At 46.5% G+C, this 27,206-nt stretch overlaps 1 protein-coding gene across 1 annotated transcript in view; it reads left to right on the top strand.

Moving 5' to 3' along the window:
• The window catches only part of NPEPPS (aminopeptidase puromycin sensitive), a 33,685-nt gene extending 9,672 nt beyond the window's left edge, over positions 1 to 24,013 (top strand). Inside the window, exons 3-23 of the mRNA XM_058820447.1 lie at positions 5,085 to 5,162; positions 5,478 to 5,599; positions 6,424 to 6,531; positions 7,685 to 7,885; positions 9,435 to 9,531; positions 9,654 to 9,687; positions 10,908 to 11,022; positions 12,084 to 12,248; positions 12,915 to 13,019; positions 13,278 to 13,338; positions 14,022 to 14,131; positions 14,584 to 14,647; positions 15,314 to 15,453; positions 16,654 to 16,788; positions 17,978 to 18,197; positions 19,532 to 19,674; positions 19,908 to 19,964; positions 20,251 to 20,358; positions 21,177 to 21,332; positions 21,448 to 21,495; positions 23,727 to 24,013. Of these exons, the coding sequence (XP_058676430.1) occupies positions 5,085 to 5,162; positions 5,478 to 5,599; positions 6,424 to 6,531; positions 7,685 to 7,885; positions 9,435 to 9,531; positions 9,654 to 9,687; positions 10,908 to 11,022; positions 12,084 to 12,248; positions 12,915 to 13,019; positions 13,278 to 13,338; positions 14,022 to 14,131; positions 14,584 to 14,647; positions 15,314 to 15,453; positions 16,654 to 16,788; positions 17,978 to 18,197; positions 19,532 to 19,674; positions 19,908 to 19,964; positions 20,251 to 20,358; positions 21,177 to 21,332; positions 21,448 to 21,495; positions 23,727 to 23,879 (2,420 nt within the window). The 3' untranslated portion in view covers positions 23,880 to 24,013. The remainder of the gene's footprint in view (positions 1 to 5,084; positions 5,163 to 5,477; positions 5,600 to 6,423; positions 6,532 to 7,684; positions 7,886 to 9,434; positions 9,532 to 9,653; positions 9,688 to 10,907; positions 11,023 to 12,083; positions 12,249 to 12,914; positions 13,020 to 13,277; positions 13,339 to 14,021; positions 14,132 to 14,583; positions 14,648 to 15,313; positions 15,454 to 16,653; positions 16,789 to 17,977; positions 18,198 to 19,531; positions 19,675 to 19,907; positions 19,965 to 20,250; positions 20,359 to 21,176; positions 21,333 to 21,447; positions 21,496 to 23,726) is intronic.
• Positions 24,014 to 27,206: the final 3,193 nt, after the last annotated feature.

Here is a 27,206-nt window from a genome sequence, read left to right as displayed (position 1 = left end):
TAAATATAACTCAAATTTATAATTAAAGTAAATAGTTAAAATTGCAATTAAAATAGCTTAAAATTAAAAATATTTAGAAATTTTAAAATAAAATTTAAAAAAAATATAAAACAACAATGAATTGCTATCATCACAGCCAGGCTCCACGGGGTTAAAAACGGATCTGTGGGATTTGGGAAGGTGCCAAGGAGCAGAATGGCTTTGGAAGGAGAATTGCATGGAATTGGCACCTGTTGATGCAGACCCTGAGGCTCCCCCTGTGCTCAGCCTGGGGATGGGGACTGTGTAATGCCCCCCAAAATGAGAGCCTGGAGCTCGCTCCTGGAGCTGTGCACAGGGAGAAGCTCATGGTGCTTATAAAGAATTGTCACCCTTCGTCCTGTAGGGAGGAATCGGTCTCACCCTCGCTAAAAATAAAAAATAATTGGGAATTTATCTCCTTTCCAAGCCTGAAAAGCAGCTGTGGGACAGAGATTTTATTTAACAGATCCCAGTTCCTTGTTTGAGGAGCAGATCTGGTGACTTTTGTGCAGAATAATTTGTTTTTTCCCCCAGTCTTGTCAGTGCCCCTGCCCTGGGGCTGCCCAGCGGATTTTGGCTGCAGCTCTTGTACCCCTGGTGCTGATGGGCACGGCTGAGGGCAGGACTTTGGAATTTTAATGCAGATTTGCAGGGAAAGCAGATTATTGCCCAATATTTGACAGGAAGCTGAGGGAGGATCCCCACAGCGTTAAAGTCAAAGTGAAGAATTTTTGCTGTGTAATCCACAAAGGAGCAGCAAGGACTGAGTAACAAAACCAGCAGAGATTGAGCACTGGGGAGCAGAAATTCCTGAGTTTCAGCCCAAAACTGAGATTGTCAGGGAGGGCTCTGGGTTCCCTCTGTGCCAGCAGTGCTGTAATGGAACAAAGCTGCTCAAAACACCAGAGTTTTCCATGGCTGGATTCAAACCGGCTGGATATTTTTATATTTATTTTCTCCCCAGAGCTGTTGTATTTTTCTCTTTTTTTTTTTTTTAAACATTTCCACTGGAGTTTTAGCGCCGAGGCGTGCACGTGTGCAGGTGGATTCCTTGGCTCTGGGGTGGGAGCAAGGATGAGCTGGAGTTCCACAAAAATGTCAGTTTTTGGGAAGGAAGGGATGGAGTTTGGAGCTCCCTGTGAATCCTCTCTGAGCCGTGAAATCGTGGTGGGATCGGGGGATTTGCCTGGAATCTCCGCAGATCCTGGGGGATCCCAAGGGGTTTCTGCAACCCAGAGGGCTGGCAGCTTCCCCTGGGGTCCCAGTGCAGCAGGAGCAGTGGGGGCACATTTGGGCTGAGCTCAGACTGGGGAGGTTTTGAGGGCACAATTCGTAATTTTGGGTTTTTTCCTTCTCTGTGTGGTGTTACACCAGTGATTTGGGTGGTGTTACACCAGTGATTTGGGTGGTGGTTAAAATAGAACGAACAGAAAACCCCCCAAAAAACAAAAGAAACCGATCAAAAAACCCAAAACCCAAACCAAATCAAGCAAAAAAAAAACCCCTAAACCCAAACCGAATCAACGGAAAAAAAAAAACCCAAAACCAAACCAACCAAAAAGCCCAAAAACCCAAATCAACCAAAAAAAGCCCCCAAACCAACCAGAAAACCCAAACCAACAAAAAAAAAACCTCCCAAACCAAACCAACCAAAAAACCCAAAACCCCAAATCAACGGAAAAAAAAACCCAAAACCAAACCAACCAAAAAACCCAAAAACCCAAATCAACCAAAAAAAAAACCCCCAAACCAACCAGAAAACCCAAACCAACAAAAAAAAACCTCCCAAACCAAACCAACCAAAAAACCCAAAAACCCAAATCAACCAAAAAAAACCACCCCAAACCAACCCAAAAACCCAAATCAACCAAAAAAAACTGCAAACCAAACCAACCCAAAAAACCAAATCAACAAAAAAAACCTGCAAACCAACCAAAAAACCAAACAAACCAAAAAAATCAAACCCAAACCTTAATTGCCTGTGACTTCTCCACACCACAGAAGGGCTCCTTGAAAAAATTCCATCTTGAGAACATTCCATTTTGAACATTTCCATGGTTTGCTCTCAGCTTTGTCCTGGCTTGGGCTCTGGGCCCTGTGTGAGCCACCCGAGGGTGCAGCAGGATTTGGGATTGTCCCTTTGCAGGAAATGTGATTTATCCCAAATGCTGCTGGAGCTTTTGAGGAGCTCCCACTTCACCCCCTCAAACCTGCAGCAGCCCCTCTCTATTCTGTGTATTTTTTCTGATTTAAGTGGTAACACATCTTACTCCTGGGTGCTTCCTCCCTTTATTTTAATTTTCTGATTTCTTATTTTCTTTTTCTCCATGCCAAAAAAAAAAAAAAAAAAAAAAAAAAAAAAAAAAATCCTTTATTTCCTGCAACTTTTCCTGTGCTGTAATGTGCAAGTGATTAACTTGCAACCTTGCAGTGCCAAACTCTCCAGAGCTGGGCTGGTCCCTCCAGGAGCTTTTGTTTCCCAGCCCGAGGAACCGAGCCAGGCTCTGCTGCACTCTCAGCTTTGGTAGCAGCAGCTCCCTTGCACTCCAGCTAAAAGTATTGTCCAGTGTTTTGTGTGCTTCTGCTGCTCTGGATTGAATTATTGCCCTTGAATAAGGAGTTTAAACAAAAAAAAAAGCAAAACAAAAAACGCCAAAACAAAACAAAAAAAAATAACAAACAAAACCCCCCCAAATCAACCAACCAACCAAAAAAAAACAACAAAAAAACCCACCACCACCCCCAAAACATACCACAAAAAACAACAACAGCAAAAAAAAAACTCAGAAAGGAAACAAGCAAACAAAAAAAAAAAAAAAAAAAAAGAGAGAAAATGTAATTTGGGATCTTTGGTTGGTTTGGGGTTTGATTTGTAAGGAGCTGCTTGGAGATTTGGAAAACCCTGAAGGTTTCAGTGTTTCGTCTTCCAGCCTTGGTGATGTTCACCTCTGGGTTTTTCTGGGACAAGTTAAAACTTCCAAAGCAGCAGAAATTCCACAAATTGAAACCCAAATGGAGAACTCTAGTAGAGAGGAAGAGGAGGAGGAAAGGAAGCTCCATATCCATTGTCAGCCTTTGGCAGAAGCTCCACACAAGGAATTCCTGCGTATTCCTGAGTTCCAGGAGGCTGCAGGATCAGATCGTGGCCTTTGGAAGCTGTAAAAAAAACATAAAAATGTTTTTATATTGTGGCTTTGCTGTGGTGGTGTTTGAAAATCCACCAAAAATCCCCCAAAATCCAGGTGGGGAGCATTGCTGCGTTCCTGGGCTGATCAGGGACCCTCTGAGCACGGCTCCAGCAGCAGGATTCCTCAGTTATCAATTCCTGTTGATTTATTTATTGATAAATGAGTAAATTCCCAGCAGGTGTGCAGCCCCTCTCTGGCCTGGGTCGCCCTCATTGCTCTGATGGACTCTGGCAATGATCAGGATCAAAATCAGCACCCGGCTCCTCTCTGCTGGGACCCAATCCCATCCCTCAGGATTGTTCTCCTCCAGATCTTCCTCTCCTGGCTTGTTCTCTCCTCTCCTGGATAATTTCCTCTCCTCTCCTATCTCATTTTCTGCCTCGGTATCCCCAGTTTTAAGAAGAAAACTCAAACTTTTATTTTTGGTTGCCTGGCATTTGCTGGCAGCTAGTTGTCCTTGGGCGGATTCTTCTTCAATGCTCAACTCAGCTGATTTTTAAAATCGTGGAACTCCTCAGCATGGATCAGGAGAGCCTAAAATTGATCCTGAAATTGATCCTGTAGAGGTTTTTTTTTTTTGTAATTTATTCCTGCCTCGTGTTTTTTGCTCTGTTGTTGGAGCCTCTCAGTGCTGTGCACCCCAGCGCGGTGGTAAAACTCAGATTAAACCCCGAGCAGAGCTCTGTGAAACCTGTACTTAAACCTAATTCATTCCTGCAGCTCCTGCATTGAGCAGAGGTTGGAATTAACCCGGGTTTAATGCTGAGATCCCACTGCTGCAGAATAAACAGCCCTGGAAATTTCAGCGCCGTAAAACAGCCCCGTTCCATTTCCCTTTGTCACCGCACCTCCTGCAGGGCGCTGGGGCTGAAACCCAACGCTTGCAGTGACACCTGAGCAGCAAAACGAGTCCTTTTGTGACTAAAATTGTCATTTCAGCCCGGCCTTTGTCATTCGGGGCTTTGGCTGAGCGGCAGGGTTTTGTTTGGGGATGAAAAGCGCCTCGTTGTGTCCGGGCTTGCCGGCTTTGGCAGCTGGAGATGCTGCTTTGGAGCGGGTTCAAAGTTCAGAAGTAATTATAATTTCTCACAGGTTGAGCATGGAGGGAGCAGCATTGCAGAGTGAGGTTCTGTGGGGTTATCCCGGATTTATTGGGCTGAATGAGAACGGATCCCCATCCCCTGGAGGGAGTGATGAATTAGGAAGGGAGGAGCAGCCCCAGGTGCTCCAGGACAGTCTCACCCCCCTCATAGTTTGGATTTTTGCATCCCCAAAGAGTTCCTGTGCTCTGTAAATACCAAATTCCCTCATTTTTGGGTGCCTTTGGGATCTCTGTGTAAATACCAAATTCCCTCATTTTTGGGTGCCTTTGGGATCCTCTGCCTGAGCAGGGCAGGAACCCCAAAGTAGGGCCCAGCTTCTGAAGGCATTTCTGAAATAAAATCAACATTTATTTTGTGGTTAAATCCAAGCAAACCCCCCCCTCCCCATTGCTGTGGAGATTAATGGGATTTTCATAGTGAGAGCCACAAATTAGGTCAATAAACCCTAAGCATCCTGTTTGGGATAATTAATGGGAATCCTGCTGCACTGACGGGAGTGTTTAACAGCAAGGGGGGAATTTGGGGCTGTATTTCACCATTCTTGGGACACAAATCCCGTTTCTCCTGCAGGTTTGGGGTTTTTCAGCCCAACTTTCACTCCTGCAATTCCCGCCACGAGAGAGAATTCCCGTTCCTGTAGTTCCTCACTCAGAATCACTCAGAATTATTTCAGAGCTGTGGAGCTCAGCTGCTTTGGGTGAATTTGCAGAGTTTTGAGCCCAAACCCTTTTCCAGGACGATTCTGATCCCAGTGCTGTTTTTCCCTTTCCAGAGGTTCACGCCACAGGGTTCAACTACCAGAATGAGGATGAAAAGGTCACTCTGTCCTTCCCCAGCACCCTGCAGAAAGGTAAGAGCCCTCCCTGCCTGCTGGGGCTTTGGGCAGCAGCTCCTTCCCTGGACCTGCCCTGGAACTGCAGATTTTGGCTGGTTTGCGCTGAAATCCATCATTGATTTGCCACAATTCCTTAAATCCCGGAGTTTGCAGACTTTCCTCCAAGTTTCATTGGAAGATGGAGCTTTTGAGGTCTCTCTTGGTCGCTGCTCTGTTCAAAAAAATCCAAAAACCCTGTGGGGAATTGTGGGTTTGTTTTATTTAGGGAACAACCCCACAGCGAAGTTTTGTGCCACCTGCCCAGGCCAGGTCTGTGTGCTTGTGTTGCAGGGACAGGGACGCTCAAGATAGACTTTGTAGGGGAGCTGAATGACAAAATGAAAGGGTTTTACCGGAGTAAGTACAGCACACCCAGCGGGGACACGCGCTACGCCGCCGTCACCCAGTTCGAGGTAAGCCTCTCTGCATTATTTTTATTTTTCTTTTATTTTTCTTTTTATAAAATTTTCATTTTAATTTTAATTTTAATTTTATTTTATATTTTCATTTTTGTTTTATTTATATTTTCATTTTTATTTTCATTTGTATTTTCTTTTTTATTTTAATTTTCATTTATATTTTCATTTTTATTTCGTTTAAAAATTCTAATTAAAATTTATTTTCATTTTTATTTTATTTTTGATTTTAATTTTATTTTAAATTAATTGTAATTTTAGTTTTAATTTAATGTTAATTTTATTTTTGTTTTAATTTTTATTTTCTTTTTCTATTTATTTTTATTTTCATTTTATTTTTATTTTCTTTTTCTTTTCATTTTCATTTACATTTCGAACCAGGATTTATCCTTGCAACAAAGGGTAAATCAAAAGGCAAAGACACATTTTCTCACCTTCACCCATCCCCTCTGGATGGATATCAGAAATTTCCATTATTTTTCCCCTCCTTGCAGTGAGCTCAGGGCTGGGCTGGTGCTGTCCAGGGCACTCCCCCAGCACAAACAGAGCATTTTTGGGGCTCTTCTGGACAAATTTGGGGTGGTTTGTGCCCGCCTGGGTGCCCTCAGTGCTTCCCCTCCTGCTGTGCCTCTGCTCAATTTGGACAAATTTTTATGTAAAATCGGGAGTGAAAGAAGAATAAAAACCTAATTCAGAGGTCAGGAGTGCAGTGAGGAGACCAAGCCATGATTCTCCCTTTTTTTTTGCTGGAAATAAATTGAATTTCTGTGGTTTTTACCACAATGTGCTGTGATTTATTTGTTTAATTCTCTTTATTCCAGGCCACTGATGCTCGCAGGGCTTTCCCCTGCTGGGATGAGCCTGCAATCAAAGCAACGTTTGATATTTCTTTGGTGGTTCCCAAAGACAGAGTAGCTTTGTCAAATATGGTAAGTTCCTAAATATTTCAATTAAATATGCCATTGATAATTAAAATTTTGCCTTGATAACAGCTGGGAATAAAATCTGCAATAAATGGGGAGAGAAACACAAAATTTGATGTCAGGACAAACCTGGTGGTTTTAAAAAAACAAAATTAAAATTAATTTCATGTGCTGCTTGATTAAGAGGAACTGGGAAAAAAATCCTTTGTGAGTTTTCCTGTTTGGGTTTCTGTCCAGAGCTGGAACAAAATGTGGAAACAGAGTAAACACAAACAAACACAAATGAGCATTTTTGATTTGCTGCCTGCACGTGTTTTTAGGTGATCTTGCTGGAGAAGAATTGGTTTTAAAATAGGGTTTATTTATTTATAAATAAATTCATTTATAAATAAATAAAGCCTGGCCTGCCCTGCACAAGGTTTTTGGGTCTGGATTTAGAGGGGTGCCTTGCTGGGATGGGATTGAAGCTCTTTATTTGCTAATGGGATATAACTGAAATATGAACTAAAATTTATTATAGTATCAATAATATGCTAATATTATCAATAGAAATATAATAGGAAAATTATATATACTATGTAATCATTGTATATTATATGTAATAATTATACTTGTATACAATATAAATATTGTAATATTTATAATTACACTGTAACTACATTATAATTAATATTATTTATGAATACTTAATAATAATAATAAAATCACACCTGCTGCTGGGATGGGGCACTTCAGCCACGAGAGAACTGCTTGAAAACACCAAATCCCTTGAATTTTAACCCCAAGGAGGGAATGGTTTCTGCAGCATGTTGGTAATTCCCACTTTGGAGCAGGCATGATGCACCTGAGGGGTTTTATCCCAAATAATTCCAGTCCTGGAGCTGGAAAGTTGCTCATAATGGTAATTTAGGAGTTATTTTGGAGCAACTCCCCAAATGGTTTGAGATTTAACTTGTTTTAGTGGTGATAAAGACAGCAGCAGCAGGATGATCTGAAATCCATCAAGAAATCCCATTTAGAAATTCCGTTTTTGGGGTTTTTTTTTTTACCTTTTCTGAACCTCTTTGTGCCATTAAAAAAAAAAAAAAACGCAGCGCTCGGGTAAAAAATTGATGTTTTGGAGGCCCAAAGCCCCCAAACTGGCCGTGTTGTCTGTCAGAACGTGGTGGAGCGGCGGCCGTACCCCGACGACGAGAGCCTGGTGGAGGTGAAGTTCGCGCGCTCCCCGGTCATGTCCACGTACCTGGTGGCCTTCGTGGTGGGCGAGTACGACTTCGTGGAGGCGCGCTCGCAGGACGGCGTGCTGGTGCGCGTCTACACGCCCGTGGGCAAGGCCGAGCAGGGCAAGTTCGCCCTCGAGGTAAACCTGAGACAGGTCTGGGGTTTGGTCATTCACTGAAATCAGCCAATTTTGGGGTTTTTGGGGGTTTTTTGGGGGTTTTTTTGGTGGGTTCTCGACATAAGCGGAGTCCTGGTGTGCGTCTACACGCCCGTGGGCAAGGCCGAGCAGGGCAAGTTCGCCCTCGAGGTAAATCTGAGATGGCTTTGGGATCCAGTCGCACACAGAAATCTCTGAGTTTGAGGGGTTTTTGGGGGTTTTTGGTGTTTTTTTTGGTGGGTTCTCGACATAAGCGGAGTCCTGGTGCGCGTCTACACGCCCGTGGGCAAGGCCGAGCAGGGCAAGTTCGCCCTCGAGGTAAACCTGAGACAGGTCTGGGGTTTGGTCATTCACTGAAATCAGCCAATTTTGGGGTTTTTGGGGGTTTTTTGGGGGTTTTTTTGGTGGGTTCTCGACATAAGCGGAGTCCTGGTGTGCGTCTACACGCCCGTGGGCAAGGCCGAGCAGGGCAAGTTCGCCCTCGAGGTAAATCTGAGATGGCTTTGGGATCCAGTCGCACACAGAAATCTCTGAGTTTGAGGGGTTTTTGGGGGTTTTTTTGGTGTTTTTTTTGGTGGGTTCTCGACATAAGCGGAGTCCTGGTGCACATCTAAACGCCCGTGGGCAAGGCCGAGCAGGGCAAGTTCGCCCTCGAGGTAAACCTGAGATGGCTTTGGGATCCAGTCGCACACAGAAATCTCTGAGTTTGAGGGGGTTTTTGGGGTTTTGGGGGGTTTTTATAGGGGTTTTTGGTGGGTTCTCGACATAAGCAGAGTTCTGGTGCGCGTCTACACGCCCGTGGGCAAGGCCGAGCAGGGCAAGTTGGCCCCGGAGGTAAAACTGAGACAGGTCTGGGGTTTGGTCATTCACTGAAATCAGCCAGTTTTGGGGGTTTTGGGGGTGTTTTTTGTTCATTTTTTCTGGGTTACACATGTCCTGGTGCGCGTCTACACGCCCGTGGGCAAGGCCGAGCAGGGCAAGTTGGCCCTGGAGGTAAATCTGAGATGGGTTTGGGGTCTGGTCACTCTATGAAATCAGCAAGTTTTGGTTTTTTTTTTTCTGGGTTTTCTTGGAGTTTTTTGTTGGTTGTATTCCTGGTTTTTGGGGCGTTTTTGCCCAGAACGGCAAGTTTGCTCTGGAGGTAAATCCGAGTCTGGTTTAGGGGTTTGGGGTCTGGTGATTCACAGAAATCTGGGAGTTTTGGGGTTTCTTTTCCTAGTTTCAGTCATAATTTCTTAGTTTCATTCGTGATTTCCTAATTTTAGCCGTATTTCTTAGTTTCAGTCATAATTCCTTAGTTTTTCAATCCTAATTTCTTAACTGCAGTCACAATTTCTTACTTTCAGTTGTAATTTCTTTGTCTCAGTCATAAATTTATAGTTTCAATGGTAATTTCCTATTTTCAGTCATAATTTCCTAGTTTCAACCATAACTCCTTAGTTTCAATCCTAATTCCTCAGTTTCAGTCACAATTTCCCAAGTGTTGCCCAGTTCCAGGTTAACAGAACATTTCTCCTCTCGTTTCTTACAGGTTGCTGCTAAAACTCTGCCTTTTTATAAGGACTACTTCAATGTTCCTTACCCTCTTCCTAAAATTGATCTCATAGCTATTGCAGACTTTGCTGCTGGTAAAGTAACTCACTTTATTGCTGAAATTGTATTTTATTTGATTTTTTTTTTTTTTTATTAAAAAACCTTTAGGAAGAGGTGTGGATCAATATCAATAAACCTTTGTATTTATTTTATAAAGGTGCCATGGAGAACTGGGGCCTTGTTACTTATAGGTATGATGTTAAAATACTGTCTTTCCCCCCTCTCTGTTCATTAATTCTTGGAGTTAATTGGATTCATTTGAGGCAGCTCTAATTGCTGGGTGTCATCCCCAATCAGACAGAACCAATCCTTTCAATTTTTAGTTTGGTTTGGATGATTTTGGCGGTGGTGTTACAGCTTGGGAAGGCAAAATTCAGCCACTGGCTGAGGGTTTTAAATTGCAAGAACCTTCTTGGCCCCTTTTTTCTCCCATAAAATCTCCTGACACAGTTGGGAGAGTTTATTTTGCCTCGTAGGTAAATTTGGCAGCCACAGAGTAAAGGTGTGGAAGTGGGAAAATCAAAAATATTAACTCGCCTTCCTTTGCAGTTTGATTTTTTTCCTTCTTCTGATCAAGCTTTTGCACTTTTGCTTGATATTAATTCATTTTCTGTGCTGGTGGTCAGGAGGATTTCCCTGAATTTTGACCAACTTGTAAGCTTTGGACTTTAAACCCTGAAATAATTTGGGATTTCTTCTGCTCAGTTTGAATTTGGCCTTAAAAAATCCAAAACAAATTCAAGCCCAGGTTTTAATTTTTTTCCCTGCTTATTGCAATTCTGATGAAATCCGATATTTTATTCCATGTGGGGAAAACAATTTAATATATTTATCCTGGATGAGGAGAATTTTTGGGCTGGAGCTGTGAATTTTTGCCCCTTGGTGCTGAGTTTGCTCTGCCCCATTTGGGCACCTGCAGGCCCCATCCTGGGAAGGTTTTCTGGGAGGTTTTTCCCTGGAATTTCAGCATTCCAGAGGTCCCTGAGCAGGGCTGGAGGTGCCACAGAGGAGAAAGTGCTGTTGGCACCTCTTGGAACAGCCAGAATTCCTTTGGGACCACTAAGGGGAACAAGATCTGAGCACAGAGGTAGCTGAGCTTCCAAAAATTACCTAGGGGAGCATTTTGATAAATAAAAACTAAATTTTCCTCCTTCTGCCTGTTTTTTTTTGTTTGTTTTTTTTTTTTTTCCTTCCACTTCTTGCATGCCATAAAATAATTCCTGCTCCAAAGCGCTGCAGCAGCTGTGGAACTCACCCTGACAATGTCATGGCTACACTGAGATAAATTGTGGGTTGGTTTTTTGGGGGGGTTTTTTTCCTCCCTTAGGTAATTTCACCTCCTTTGGGTTGTGGTTTCTGATGCCCCGGGCTTGTCCCGTCCCTGCTGAGCTCTGTTTTCTCTGCCCCACAGGGAGACTGCTCTGCTCATCGACCCCAAGAATTCCTGCTCCTCGTCCCGCCAGTGGGTGGCTCTGGTGGTGGGACACGAACTGGCTCACCAGTGGTTTGGGAACCTCGTCACCATGGTACCTCAGCCCTCCAAAATCCACTTTTATTCCAGCCTGCCTCCTGTCCTGCCCAGAATCTGGGTTTGGGTACACCTAAGCTGCAGCAGGCTGTGATAACAGCATTAATTTAATATTTAAATACTGATTTATGGTACCTAAACCCTCCAAAATCCACTTTTATTCCAGTCTGCCTCCTGTCCTGCCCAGAATCTGGGTTTGGGTACACCTAAGCTGCAGCAGGCTGTGATAACAGCATTAATTTAATATTTAAATGGTGATTTATGGTACCTAAACCCTCCAAAATCCCACTTTTTATTCCAGTCTGCCTCCTGTCCTGCCCAGAATCTGGGTTTGGATACACCTAAACAGCAGCATGCTGTTATAATGGTGATTTATGGTATCTCAGCCCTCCAAAATCCACTTTTATTCCAACCTGCCTCCTGTCCTGCCCAGAATCTGGGTTTGGGTACACCTAAGCTGCAGCAGGCTGTGATAACAGCATTAATTTAATATTTAAATAGTGATTTATGGTAGCTAACCCTTCAAAATTTAATTTTTATTTAAATCTGCTTCCTGTCCTGCCCAAAATCTGGGTTTGCGTGTCCCTAAACAGCAGCACATTGTGTTAAAATAATTCATTTAATATTTAAACGGTGATATATAGTAGCTAACCCTTCAAGGTTTAGTTTTTTATTTAAATCTACTTCCTATCCTGCCCAAAATCTGATTTTGGATGCCGTTAAGCAGCAGCATGCTGTGATAACATAATTAATTTAATATTTAAATGGTGGTTTATGGTACCTCCAAAATCCCCTTTTTTAATTTAAATTTGCCTCATATCCTGCCCAAAATCTGTGTTTGGGTGCCCCTCCATAGCAGCACGCCGTGATAACAAAATTTAATATTTAAATGGTGGTTTACGGTACCGCCAAAATACCCTTTTTAAATTCAAATTTGCTTCGTATCCCGCCCAAAATCTGAGTTTGGGTGCCCCTAAACAGCAGCACGCTGTGTCAAAATAACAAATTCATTATTCCCTGTGGGTTTTGCCCCTCATGCCTGGCTTTGGTGCCCCGCAGGAGTGGTGGACCCACCTGTGGCTGAACGAGGGCTTTGCCTCGTGGATCGAGTACCTGTGCGTGGACCACTGCTTCCCCGAGTACGACATCTGGACCCAGTTCGTGTCTGCCGACTACACGCGGGCCCAGGAGCTCGATGCCTTAGACAACAGCCACCCCATCGAGGTCAGCCCTCCTTTTCCAGCCTTTCCCCCCCTTTGTCCCTGGGATTGGAAAGGGAATTTTGTGGTGGTCGCTGGGCAAAGCGGGATCCGGAGCTGGGGCTGCGCCCTGTGGGCTCTGCTCTCCCCGTGCCCCAAAAACCTCCCTTGGAACTCCTAGGAATTCTAATTCCTAAAGATCTAATTCCTGTGGATTCTAATGCTTTACAAATTATTTAAAGTAAATTTTGGGAATTAACCTTGTCCAGCAGGGCATTTTAGAGTGATTCACTCCCTGAGCGTGCCTTGCCCACTATTCCTGGATTTAATAATCTTAATCTTAATTTAACAAAAGATTTGCTGCTTTTGGGAAGCCAGGGGTTGAAGGGAGATCCCCAAATTTATCTGATCCAGCGCCAAAACATAACTTAAACCATGTTTAACATCCAAACCAGCCCTGACCCAGACATATGTGAGGGATTTTCAGATTCCCCTCAAACAATCCAGCAGTGGGAGAGGAGAGAAAGAATCCCTCAGATTTTCACCTCTAAAAGTGATTTTTCCCTCACATTTTTACCTCTAAAACTGACATTTTCACTCGGACTTTCAACTCTAAAACTTTGCCACAAGCAAAATGCAATTTTTTGGCAGCCCAGGTCGTTCTCACTGGGGGTTGTGGTGCTTCCCGCAGGTCAGCGTGGGCCATCCCTCCGAGGTGGATGAAATATTTGATGCCATTTCCTACAGCAAGGGAGCCTCTGTGATCCGGATGCTGCACGACTACATTGGGGATGAGGTGAAGGGATGAGAATTTGACATTTTCAGGGCGTTTTTTACAGCTAAAATTACCGGGGTTTAAAAAAAATGAAGTTGTTCTGCGTTTTGAAAATTTCTCCACTTCAAGCTCTGTTTGAGCTCATCTGGGAAAAATAATAATGGGAAATGCAGACGGAATTAGTGATTTTGAAGATTCCTTGCCTGATTTCCTGGGGATAAAAGCAGAGTAGGAGGAGGATGGGAGATCCCTGTGACATCCCCACTTGTGTGTTCCCAGGATTTCCGGAAAGGAATGAACCTGTACCTGACCAAGTTCCAGCAGAGGAATGCTGCCACAGGTAACTGGGTCACTGGGATGGGCACACAAGTTATTTTGGGACTCAAAACTGCTGGTTTTGCACCTGAAATAATTGAAATTCCTGGACGTTCCTGGCTTGTTCCCAGTTTCATGCCCTGCATGGGAAGGATTCAGCGTGCCTGGGGATTTTCTGTCCCTGGAGTGTGTGGCTGAGGTGATCTCCAACATTTGTAAGATATTTTCAGTTACCACTGAAAAATATCCTACAAATATTCTTTGGTTTGCCAAGAGAGCCTTCTGCAGTATTGATCCTGTGATTAAACAGGTCAAAATCTGATATTTTTGCTTTTAAACCTATTTTTGTGGATCAGGCACAAACGTGGAAGTGAGGACATCAAAGCTCCATCAGCCAAATCCAATCCGTGGTGTTTGCTCAGCAATTTTTGACATAATACATAAAAAACCTAAAGGGAAATGTTGTTCTCTTTTAATATTTAATGTTAATTTTTGTATCACCACGTGTATCGATTGGGGTTTTTTAGCAGTAAAGAGGCTGCTTTTCCCCTCTCTCCTTCCTGAGGAGGTTTAAACTATTTCCATTTTATTTTTGCCTGTTATCTGTTAAATTTCAACAAAACCCAAAAGTGTAAAAGGTGAATTAAGAACCCAACTTTCCCTATGTTATCACTCATAAAACCTGATTCAAATCCTTTTCTCCTGCAGAGGATCTCTGGGAAAGCCTGGAAAAAGCCAGTGGCAAACCCATTGCTGCTGTGATGAACACGTGGACCAAACAAATGGGATTTCCACTCATTTACGTGGAGGCTGAACAGGTAAGAAGGGAATTGTGCCTTAATTTCAGATCAAATTCAGAAATATTCCCTGATTTGGAGGATTCCCTTGGATCCGGGCTGGTAAAAATGGAATTGTGCCATCATTTTGGATCAAATTTAACAATATTCCCTGGTTTCGAGCATTCCCTTGGATCAGGGGTGGTAAAATTGGAATTGTGCCTAAATTTCGGATCAGATTTAACAATATCCACAAATTTTGGGCATTCCTGTGGATCAGGGGTGGTGAAAATGGAATTGTGCCTAAATTTTGGATCAAATTTAACAATATTCCCTGACTTAGAGGACTTCCTTGCATTAGGGGTGGTAAACCAAATTATTCCATGAAACAGAGGGCAATGACACACAGGGACCGAAATTAAACTAATCATCCCCTTTTCTCATTTTCTCACATTTTTTTCTTTTTTTTTTTTTTTTAAATTTTTTTCCCTCAGCAAGAAGATGACAAAGTGTTGAAGTTGGTCCAGAAGAAATTCTGTGCCAGTGGACCATATACTGGTAAGAGGAGAGCAGGGAGCAGGAATGGGTGGGCACAAAACCACAAAATATCCCAATTTTGAAGGGATATTGTTGGGTTTTTGTTGTTTTTCATCCAAAAGCAGCAATTTTGGGAGCTGGAACAGCCCCAGGCCTGTGCTCTGCCTGGATCCAGGGGGGGAAATGTGAGGAAATCCAAGTTTGGGCCTTTCCCACTTGTGGTTTCCATATCTTGGCATGGAGAGCAGCATTTCTTGTCTCAAAATTCCTTCAAAAATGTCAATTTTAGGGCCGAGGCCCTCTGAGGGGCTGGGGAGCAGCTGGTTTGTGGTGCTGCTGAAATAAATGAAATTAAAACACCTCAGGTGGGCACAACCACTGATTCCAGCCCTGATTCCACTCCCCTTCCATGCTTATCTAAATTAAAATGTTTGGCTTGAAAGTTGATTTAAAGATTTTGGGGATTTTAGCTCTAAAACTGTGATTTCCCTCATATTTTCAACTCTAAAACTGACATTTTACTCCAGATTAAAACTGTCATTTTCCCTCAGATTTTTACCTCTGAAAACAGACATTCCAGATTTGGGCCTTTTATTTCCAATTTCGTTTTCAGTGCTGAACCTGGCTGGTTTTGAGCTGTTTCTCAGTGTTCTGCACCCATTTTCCCCCCGTTTCCCTCTGTTGCAGGGGAGGATTTCCCCATGTGGATGGTGCCCATCAGTATTTGCACGAGCGAGGACCCCAGCTGTGCCAAAATGCAGATTTTGATGGACAAGCCCGAGCTCACCGTGGTGTTGAAGGACACCAAGCCAGAGCAGTGGGTCAAGGTGAGAGCTCAAAATTTCGTTTTCCTCCTCCCCCTTTTATTTCCCTTTCCCCTTGGAATTCTGATTTTCCTCTGGAAAACCTCCTTTTCTTCCCTGTGCTGCTGTGGAGTTTTGGTTCCCATTCCTCCCCTTTCTTTCCCATTTTCCTACAGTGTCTACTGGAATTCTTTGAGAATTCAAATCTGGAAAAATAAGTGAAATTAAAGGCAGGATTTGAGTTGAGATGTGGTGTTTTTTTTAGTCATTGTTATCATTATTATTGCAATTATTGTTATTATGGTTATGGTATTATTGTCTCATTATAATTATTACAATCATGATATACTTTATGCCATGTATTAAATATATTATCTTACTATAATACATTTATATTAAAATTCTTAACTACATATATATTATAAGCCTATGCATTTTATTATTTTAATGAATACAGATATACAATATATTTATATTTTTTAAAATTATAATCTTTTTAATGCATATAAAAATATGCATATATATCAATGCATAATTTGATATATTGGTTTTCTGTATATAGTTTTCTTACATATGCTTTTAATATATAAAACACATATATAAACATATGTATTTTAGATGAATATGAAGATGTATTTTAGATAAATATGAAGATGTATTGTAGATAAATATGAAGATGTATTGTAGATAAATATGAAGGTGTATTTTAGATAAATATGAAGATGTATTTTAGATAAATATGAAGGTGTATTGTAGATAAATATGAAGGTGTATTGTAGATAAATATGAAGGTGTATTTTAGATAAATATGAAGATGTATTTTAGATAAATATGAAGATGTATTTTAGATAAATATGTGTAAATACACAGGCATATTTTAAATATATAACAGTATGACGATCTTTTAGATAAATATATATGGATAAAAAGATTTTTTAGATAAATGCCTATAAAATTTAGATAAGTAAGTATAAATACAAATACATATTTTATATAGCTATGAATTGATACAAGGGCATATTTTAGATACATATACACAACTATATATTAACATAAATCAGATTTTATATGATTACGTGCAAGAATAAATGGCATTTTATTTAAATATACAAACACAACCGAATTTTATTTAAATGTACACAAACTCAGAGCCCATTTTAGGCACAAAGAGGTGTGAAATGTGCGGTCCTTGGCCGCTGACCCTGTTTGTCGCTTGTGCCGCAGCTGAACCTGGGCACGGTGGGGTTCTACCGCACGCAGTACAGCCCGGCCATGCTGGAGAGCCTGATCCCGGCCATCAGGGACCTGTCCCTGCCGCCCGTGGACAGGCTGGGGCTGCAGAACGACCTCTTCTCCCTGGTGAGCCCCTGGCACTGCGGGGCAATCCTGTGGGAATGGGGGGAATCCTGTGGGAATGGGGGGAATCAGCTGGGAATGGGGGGAATCCTGTGGGAATGGGGGAAAATCAGCTGGGAATGGGGGGAATCCTGTGGGAGTGGGGGAATCCTGTGGGAATGGGGGGAATCCTATGGGAATGGGGGGAAATCCTATGGGAATGGGGGGAATCCTATGGGAATGGGGGAAAATCAGCTGGGAATGGGAATGGGGGGAATCCTGTGGGAGTGGGGGGAATCAGCTGGGAATGGGAATGGGGGGAAAATCAGCTGGGAATGGGGGGAATCCTATGGGAATGGGAATGGGGGGAATCCTGTGGGAATGGGGGAAAATCAGCTGGGAATGGGGGAATCCTGTGGGAGTGGGGGAAAATCAGCTGGGATTGGGGGAAATCCTATGGGAATGGGGGAATCCTATGGAAATGGGCGAATCCTATGGGAATGGGGGAAAATCAGCTGGGATTGGGGGGAAATCCTATGGGAGTGGGGGGAATCAGCTGGGAATGGGGGAAAATCAGCTGGAAATGGGAATGGGGGGAATCAGATGGGAATGGGGGAAATCAGCTGGGAATGGGAATGGGGGGAAATCAGATGGGAATGGGGGGAAATCCTATGGGAGTGGGGGGAATCCTATGGGAATGGGGGGAATCAGATGGGAATGGGGGAAAATCAGCTGGGAATGGGAATGGGGGGAATCAGATGGGAATGGGGGAAAATCAGCTGGGAATGGGAATGGGGGGAAAATCAGCTGGGAATGGGGGGAAATCAGCTGGGAATGGGGGGAATCCTGTGGGAGTGGGGGAATCAGATGGGAATGGGAACGGGGGGAATCAGCTGGGAATGGGGGGAATCAGCTGGGAATGGGGGGAAATCCTATGGGAATGGGGGGAATCCTATGGGAATGGGGGTCAATCAGCTGGGATTGGGGTAAATCAGTTGGGATTGGGGGAAAAAATCATCTGGGAATGGAGCAATATCTTCTGGGAACAGGGAAGATCCTCTGGGATTGGGGCAAAATACTCTGGGAATGGAGCAATCCCATTAAAAAGTGGGATTAATCCCTGTATTTTCCGAATAATCAATAAAATAAATGGACGAGCTATTAGAAATGGGGATTAATCTCTTTTTTTTTTCTTTTTTTTCCTCGTCGCCAGGCCCGAGCTGGCATCATCAGCACGGTGGAGGTGCTGAAGGTGATGGAAGCCTTTGTGAACGAGCCCAACTACACGGTGTGGAGCGACCTGAGCTGCAACCTGGGCATCCTGGGCACGCTGCTGTCCCACACAGACTTCTACGAGGACATCCAGGTGTTCGTCAGAGACGTCTTCTCGCCCATCGGGGAGAGGCTGGGCTGGGACCCCCGGCCCGGAGAGGGTACGAGAGCTGGGCTGGGGCAGAATCGTCAGCGTGGGGGCAATGGTGGGAAATTCAGGTTGGGGTTGGGTGAGAATCATCAGGATTTTGGGGGAAAATGATGGGAAATTCAGGTTGGGATTGAATAAAAATCATCAGGGGTTTGGGGGAAAGGATGGGAAATTCAGGTTGGGGTTGGGTGAAAATCGTCAGGGGTTTGGGGGAGAATGATGGGAAATTCAGGTTGGGGTTGGGTGAAAATCGTCAGGGGTTTGGGGGAGAATGATGGGAAATTCAGGTTGGGGTTGGGTGAGAATCATCAGGGGTTTGGGGAGAAATTCAGGTTGGGATTGAGTAAAAATCATCAGGGGTTTGGGGGGAAATGATGGGAAATTCAGGTTGGGATTGAGTAAAAATCATCAGGGGTTTGGGGGGAAATGATGGGAAATTCAGGTTGGGATTGAGTAAAAATCATCAGGGGTTTGGGGGGAAATGATGGGAAATTCAGGTTGGGATTGAGTAAAAATCATCAGGGGTTTGGGGGGAAGGATGAGAAATTCAGGTTGGGGTTGGGTGAAAATTGTCAGGGGTTTGGGGGAAATGGTGGGAAATTCAGTTTGAGGTTGGGGATAAATAATCAGGGGTTTGGGGGGAAATTCAGCTTGGGGTTGGGTGAAAATCATCAGGGGTTTGGGGGAAATGGTGGGAAATTCAGTTGTGAGTTTGGGTGAAAATCATCAAGACTTTGGGGGAAATGATGGGAAATTCAGTTCGGGATTGAGTAGAAATCATCAGGGGTTGGGGGAAAATGATGGGAAATTCGGGTTGGGATCGGTGAAAATCATCAGGGGTTTGGGGGGAAAAATGATGGTAAATGCAGGTTGGGATTGAATAAAAATCATCAGAGGTTTGTGGGAAATGCTGGGAAATTCAGATTGAGGGTTGGTGAAAATCATAATGGGTTTGGGGGGAAATGATGGGAAATTCAGTTGTGGGGTTGGGAATCTTGTGTGTTAATGAATCATCAGGGATTTGGGAGAAAATTTCTGTTGGGCAATTCAGCTATGGAGTTGGGAATCTTGCGTGTCAATAAATTATCAGGGATTTGGGGGAAAGAAGGGAGGAAAATGAGGCTGGAAGAGGCATTCAACCACCCCTGGAGGCCTGGATTCTCTGGATATCCTCAGGGATTATCACACAGCTCAAATAAAGATCCAATACTGAGTTTTGTCTCCCAGATAATCCCATTTTTGTGTCGTTTCTCTCCCGCAGGGCACCTGGATGCCCTGCTGCGGGGGCTGGTGCTGGGCAGAGCTCGCAGAAAATCTGATTTTTGTGTCGTTTCTCTCCCGCAGGGCACCTGGATGCCCTGCTGCGGGGGCTGGTGCTGGGCAAGCTGGGCAAGGCCGGGCACAGGGCGACGCTGGAGGAGGCGCGGCGCCGCTTCAAGGAGCACGTGGAGGGCAAGCACGTCCTGTCCGCTGACCTGAGGAGTCCTGTACGTCCCGGGGTGCCCCCGACCATGCCCTGGCGGTGAGAGGGAGCAGGCTGCGAGATGGGAGCATCCCGCCGTCTGTCACCCTGCTTTTCCCGCTTTGGGAAGCGCCAAAATTCTCCTGAAAACACCCAAGGGTTGCAGCAATCTCTCTAGATGTGGGAATTCCACCCCAATTCCGCACAAATTGCTGCGTTTCCAAGAGTGCGATGGGTTTGTTTCTGCTTTCCTCCCAGGTCTATGTGACCGTGCTGAAGCACGGGGACAGCTCCACCCTGGACACCATGCTGAAGGTGGGTGCTCGCTCCCCAAAACCCCACATTTCCCCCTAAAAACCCCTCGGGGCTGGGGTTTATCCACGCCCAGTCCCTGCTGGTGTGGAGTTCCCTTGGGAGTTTCTCCCTGACCTTTATACAAACCGCTGAAAATCACTTTATTCCTCGCAATGAACGGCGCCACCAGCCAGGCCAATTTGTCCCTGATTAGGGTTGCTGAGTAATTAGCAGCCCTGGCACCCACAGAGGGCTCATTAGGCGCGGGATTAACGAGGAATTAATATTTGGCTGTGTTTCCCTGCAGCTGCACAAGCAGGCTGACATGCAGGAGGAGAAGAACCGGATCGAGCGCGTCCTCGGGGCCATCTCCCAGCCTGAGCTGATCCAAAAAGTTCTCACCTTTGCACTTTCAGTGAGTTCCCTTCCCTGGGCTGGGCTGAACCTGCAGGAATTCTCCTCCTGGGTCTTCAGAGTTTGGGGAAACTCCAAACTGAGGAAAATCTCAGCAAGTTGCGTCCAAATTAAGGAAAATTTGGATTTTGAGTTGGGTCCAAATCGAGAGAAATTTGACTGAAATGGTCCAAATTAAGAAAAAATTTGGCTGAGCTGGGTCCAAATTAAGAAAAATCTGAGAGTTGGTTCAGAGTAACACAAATCTGAGAGCCTTGGTTCCAAATTAACAAAATTTCGAGCTGGATTCAGATTAACAAAAATCTGAGAGAGTTGGTTCCAAATTGAGAAAAAAATCGGAGGAAGGTGGTTTCAAATTAAAAAAAAAACTCTGAATGAGTTGATTGAAAAAAAAACCCTCTGAGTGTGAATAAAATTGAGAAAATTCTGATTGCTGTGCTGCAGGGACTTTCTGTGCTCAGAGCAGTCGGTTCCCTGGTGCTGTGGAAATTAATCCCAATTTTCCTGGCACTGCTCTGCTTCCAGCACCAATTCCCAGGAAGCCAAAATGCAGTTTGACCTCTCAATTTACCAAAAAAACCAAAATAATCCCTCTAAATCTTTCCTTTTTTAGTTAAAATAAGATTTTTTTTTTGGTGGGTGTAACCTGAGAATAACTCAGGGATTTGCTTCTCCTTCAATCTTTGAGTTGTACATTACATTTTTGGGTAAAAATTTTGCTTTACTTGATTGATTGGGTATAGAGATACCTAAAACCTCAACCCAAGGCGCTGGAATTGTTGGGGAAATGTGGAATATTGATGCTGTTTCCCTCCCCAGGAAGAGGTACGTCCCCAGGACACGGTGTCAGTGATCGGAGGGGTGGCTGGAGGCAGCAAACAGGGCAGGAAAGCTGCCTGGAAATTCGTGAGGGACAACTGGGAGGAGCTTTATAATCGATACCAAGGTGGATTCCTAATATCCAGATTAATAAAGGTACGTGGGGCCCTGGGGAAAAGCCCTTCCCTCATATCTGCCACTGGAAATGGTGAATTTCACCTTTAATTTAATAATGAATTAATAATTTAATGTTGGTTTGTTTCCCCTTCAGCTCACAGTGGATGGATTTGCAAATGATAAAATGGCTGCAGAAGTGAAGGTAAGAAGCTTTAATTAAAGAATTTATTAGTTAGTCGCTGATAAACTTGGGGTGCTCTGGCTGGAAGAGTCAAACCTTGGTGGATTTTGTTGTTCTGTCCCCAAACCTCTTTAGGGTGGATAAAATTTTATTGAAATGCCTTAAATCAGCATTATGGAAGTGATCTGTAATTTCCACTGATTTATTCTTCATTGATTTCAACTTTGATAAAATCCAGCAAAGTTTGGCAGCAGCTTTGAGCCTCCCCAAAAAAGGAAACTTTGAAATATTCAGAATTATCCCAACCTCCATCATTGGTAGAGCTCTGAGAGTGGATTTCATTATTTATTCTTTCCCCACATTTTTCCAAGAACATCTTGGAAGAAGAAACTTTAGAATAGGGCTGTTAATTGGTTAATTAGCATGTTCCTATTAGGAAAACACTGAGGAGGAATTGTTATTCCAAAGATCAGCTGAGCCCTGAACTGGCTCTGTCCTTTTTATCATTTAATGACTTTTCTTAGTAAAGATTTAATAGCAGAAATTACTTTACAGAGAAATTTTGCATTAGAATTAATTTTATTTTATTTTATTGCAAAACACTGAGCGGGAAAACCAGCCCTGAATAAATCCCAGCTCATTTCTAAGAGGATTCCTGACCTTTGAGAGGGGAATTTGCCAGGCCTGAGGCTCAGTGTCACCTTGCAGGGCGTGAGGGCTGTGCCAAGTGTGGGAAAGCTGCTTGGAGGGAGGCAGGGACAGCTCCGGGCTGGGCAGGTGCCTGGGCTGGAAATGCAGAGTCACAGCAGCGCTGGGAAACGGCGAGGGAATGGGGCAAATTGGGGCTGGGGGCACTGAATGGGGCAAAATGGGGCTGGGGGCACTGCCTGGGCTGGAAATGCAGAGTCACAGCAGCGCTGGGAAACGGCGAGGGAATGGGGCAAATTGGGGCTGGGGGCACTGAATGGGGCAAAATGGGGCTGGGGGCACTGCCTGGGCTGGAAATGCAGAGTCACAGCAGCGCTGGGAAACGGCGAGGGAATGGGGCAAATTGGGGCTGGGGGCACTGCGTGGGGCAAAATGGGGGCATTGAACTGGGCAAAATGGGGCTGGGGGCACTGAACTGGGTCTGGGGTCACTGGCCATCCCCTGGAGGCACTGCCTGGGCAAAATGGGGCTGGGGGCACTCAGCTGGGCACTGAACTGGGCATGGGGGCACTCAGCTGGCCGCAATGGGGCTGGGGGCAGTGAACTGGGCATGGGGGCACTGCCCATCCAAAGTGGAAGCTCAGGATTTCAGAGTGGCGTCACCTCGGGCAGTTTTGGGTGCCAGGGTTGATCTGGAGCTGTTGGAGAGTGCCCAGATGGGGCCGGGGTGGGTTCGGGGTGTGTGAGCAGGGCCAGGGGTTGAACTGATGCTCCCTGTGAGCTCCAGGGGTGTGAGGGCAGTTCCTCAGGGCTGTGAGGGCAATTCCTCAGGGGTGTGAGGGCAATTCCTCAGGGGTGTGAGGGCAATTCCTCAGGGGTGTGAGGGCAATTCCTCAGGGCAATTCCCTCAGGGCTGTCAGGGCAGTTCCTCAGGGGTGTCAGGGCAGTTCCTCAGGGGTATGAGGGCAATTCCTCAGGGGTGTGAGGGCAATTCCCTCAGGGCAATTCCTCAGGGGTGTGAGGGCAATTCCTCAGGGGTGTGAGGGCAATTCCTCAGGGGTGTCAGGGCAGTTCCTCAGGGGTGTGAGGGCAATTCCCTCAGGGCAATTCCCTCAGGGCAATTCCTCAGGGGTGTCAGGGCAATTCCTCAGGGGTGTCAGGGCAATTCCCTCAGGGCAATTCCTCAGGGGTGTCAGGGCAATCCTTCAGGGCTGTGAGGGCAATTCCCTCAGGGGTGTGAGGGCAATTCCTCAGGGCAGTTCCTCAGGGGTGTGAGGGCAATTCCTCAGGGCTGTGAGGGCAATTCCCTCAGGGGTGTCAGGGCAATTCCTCAGGGGTGTGAGGGCAATTCCTCAGGGACAGGCTGGCACTGTGGGGGTCATCATCCTTTGCAGGGCAGGAGCTGGACTGGGCACCCCACCCCTGCAGGTGTTTCCCCACCCCTGCAGGTGTTTCCCCACCCCGATTTTTCATCTCCCCCCACCGCACTCCATCATGTCGGCATCCCCTGCAGCCCCTCGGCTCCTCCCGCCCGGCCCCGCTCCCGCCGCCGCCCCCGGGCCGTGTCCCCAGCCCGCCCCACGTGTCGCTGTCCCCCCCCCCAGGCGTTCTTCGAGAGCCACCCGGCGCCGTCGGCGGAGCGCACGGTGCAGCAGTGCTGCGAGAACATCCTGCTGAACGCGGCGTGGCTGCGGCGCGACGCCGACAGCATCCAGCACTTCCTGCAGCAGCGCCGGGCGCCGCCCGCGCCCGTGTGAGCCCCGCGCGCCCGCCGCGGCCGCAGCGCAGCCCCGGGCACCGGGAGGAGCCCCCGCCGCCGACCCACCTGCCAAGAATTCGGGAGTTTGGTTTTGGTTTGTTTTTTCCCATTTTTCTTTTTTTTTTTTTTTTTTCCCTCCTTTTTTTTTTTTATGTTTTTTTTTTTCCTCCTTTTTTTTCCTTTTTTTTTTTTTGTTTGTTTGTTTGTTTATTTCCTCCTCCTCCTCCTCAAGCCCGTGGGGATTGGACCGTGAATGTAGAGTTTAATCGGTTCCTGCTCACACACTCCAAGAATTTGGGAAAATTCTGTTCGGGAAAAAAAAAAAACCACCAACAGCAGCAACAGCAACAAAAAAAAAAAAATCTATCAGCGATTCTGCAGAAAGAGAGAGAGAGAGAGAAAAAAAATACAAAAATACAAAAAAAAAAAAAAAAGAGAGAAAAATCTGTAAATATGATAGTAATAAAATAGAGCATAACAAAACTGTGAAACTTCCTCAAGCCTTGTCAGTGGTTAAAATATTTAACACCCCCCTCCCCTTTCCTGACACTTATTGACAGATGTTCTGTTTTTTACACCCTCCCTCCCCCCAAAAGAGGAAAGCAGGGGTGTTGAGGGCAGTGCAGAGTCTGAGGCAGGAGCGGGGCCTCAGCCCTGTGTGGAACAGGTCCCGGGGCCAGGCAGGTGCGGTTGGACAGAGCCTGTGCAAGGTTTTGGGGAGCTGTCCCTGAACCCCTCCCCACCCCAAGGATAGTAGGGTTCCCTTTCCCTTTTGTGTTACCTCTCAGCAACAAAAAACCTACAAAAAACCCCACAAAAAACCCCCCAAAATCCCCTGTTCTGTTTCTCCTGGGTTCCCCCACCCCTGTCGCTGGTGTCCTTCGAGCAGAGTCGGGATTGTAAAGGAAACTCCTCTCAGAGCCACATTAAAGCAGAAAGGTTCGTGCAGTTTGATTTTATTTCCATTTCCTCCCGGCCCCTTGCCCCGTGCAGGGGGACGGGGCTGCCCTGCTCCTCCTGCTCCTTCCTCTCCATCATTGCCGTGGAAAATGCGATTCTGAAGCCTTAAATCAGTGACGATGATGATGATGATGATGATGAAGAAGCTGTGCCATCATCCCCTCCCAAAGCAGCGTGGTCCTACTAACCAGCCACCCTCTAATACACAAAGGTTGGAGTTCCAGCTTCTTATTTTTGGTTTTTCCTCCCTTTTTTTCCTTATTTTCTTTAACAGGAATTCGTATTTGGTGTGGCTTAACTGTTAATTTTTTCGGAAGGTCATCAGATTTAACTTGTCAGACTGCTTCCCCCTCGAGACATTTTTGTGCTATTGTTAAAAAAAAAAAAGATTACAAAAAAACCCATAAAAAATCCTAAAAAAAACCAACAAAAAAAAAAAAAGAGTACAAAATAATAAAAAAAAAAAAAAGATTTAAAACAGTTGGCGTTAATAAAAATGTCAATGTGAAATCCACATCCTCACCTTGTGTTGTGTTTGGAGGCTGGAAGGACCCAAAGCTGGGTTTATTTGGAGGCTGGAAGGACCCAAAGCTGGGTTTATTTGACCCAAAGCTGGGTTTATTTGGAGGCTGAGAGGACCCAAAGCTGTGAGGGGACAGCAGAGGCCGAGGTGTCACCTGCAGGACCCCTCCTGTGCCCCAGGGGTAGAGTTCAGGCTGACAGACCCAATCAGAGCCTGAGTAATGTGAATAAAAACCACCCTCAGGCACTCCAGAACTGCCCAGGACTGAATTTAGCAGAGAAATGAAAGCAAAAACCTAATTGTGAATAACAAAAACTTTATCAAACAGCACGAAGTTGACAGAATAACACCATGGAGGCGCTTCCAGGGTGGGGAACACCCCAGAAATGTGAATTTTGGGGCTCTGAGCTCTTGGCTGTTGCACTCCCCAGGCTGGGAACGAGCCCGGGTTGGGAATTGCCTGCGGTCAGCGCCAGCCCTGCCCCAGCTCAGCCGCTTTCCCTTCTGCTCCCTGCACACGGACAAAGCGAGAGCAACCCCGGGGATCCGTGTGGGACCGGCACAGCAACAACAGAGCCGGGCCGGGCTGCGAGCGGCTCAATCCCCAGCTAAGGAACTTTGGGATCCGTCCTTTCCATAGGAAATCTTCATTTTTATCGTGGGAGACAAAGTGAGGCTGGGGAGAGGAGCAGGACGAGGACAGAGGAGTTTTGGGGTGAGGAAAGGGCTGATTATTGAGGGAATTGTGGTGACTGACGAGGGAATTGTGGCTGCCACACCCCTGCAGTGTCCCTGTGGCACCGGGGACAGCGGGACCTGTCCCTGTCCGTGGCAGGGTGGCACTGGATGAGCTCTGATCTCCTTCCCACCCAAACCGTTCCGCGATTTTGCCCACGGGATTCGGGAGCGTCCCCTGGGACCTGAGGGACGCAAGGAGGGATCCATGGACCCAACCCAAACCTGCCGGAGCTCCGCGAGGTCTGCGATGGCCACCGTGGCACGGGGCGCCGTCCCAGAGCCCGACCTCTCCCTCCCAGGCAGGAATTCCTTCCCCAGACCCGCCCGACCCTGCCCGGCTCAATTCCCCCCGGATCCGGGGTCTGGAGCGCGTTCCTTGCCCGGGATCCCGGGATGCCCCGGGAGCGGGGCCCGAGCGCGGCGCTCCCCCGCCCGGGGCGGCGCTCGCCTCTCCCGGCCCTTCCCGGAGCCTCCCGGCCGCGGGAGGGGCCGGGCTGTGGCCCGGTAATTGTCGCTTGTCCCCGCGGTGTTTGCGGTTTGTGTGTCACTAATTGCCACTTGCGGCCCGTTAATTAATTATTACCCGCCGTTCTACACCGGTCCCGTTTTCCCTCTTTTCCTGCCCGTTCCCGCACCCCTCGGCTGTGCCGGTGTCACCCGGCTTGGGGACACACCGGGACGCGGAGGGAGCGCGGTGCCCGTTCCGGGGCACTCGGGGGACACCGGTGCGGGGCGGGTCCTGGCGGGGCTCTCCCCAGGCAGCGCTTGCATGCCGGTTCCTGCGGGATCCCGGAGCGACTCTGCAGGGCCGGGCCGGGCAGGACACACGGACACACCGGACACACCCCCGGCCCCGGGACACCCGCGCCGGCTCCGCTTCGCGCCGAGCACGTGGCTCCTCCCAAGCCGGTTCCGCTGCCGCCGCTTTCCGCGCCCGCCGCGGGCGGAGCTGCGCGGGCCGTGGCCGGAACCAGCAGCGGTGCCGGTGCCCCGGGGCCCCGGCTCTCCTTCCGCCGGTCCCGGTGGTCCCGGTGCCGCCCCCCCCCCCCGCCGCGGCCCGACGTGGTCGCGCCCCCCCCCCCCCCCCCCCCGCGGCAATGGTCC

Source organism: Ammospiza caudacuta, chromosome 27 (genome assembly GCF_027887145.1).
Source record: "Ammospiza caudacuta isolate bAmmCau1 chromosome 27, bAmmCau1.pri, whole genome shotgun sequence".
In the NCBI taxonomy this organism is placed as follows: Eukaryota; Metazoa; Chordata; class Aves; order Passeriformes; family Passerellidae; genus Ammospiza; species Ammospiza caudacuta.
This window is presented reverse-complemented; position numbering and strand designations above follow the sequence as displayed.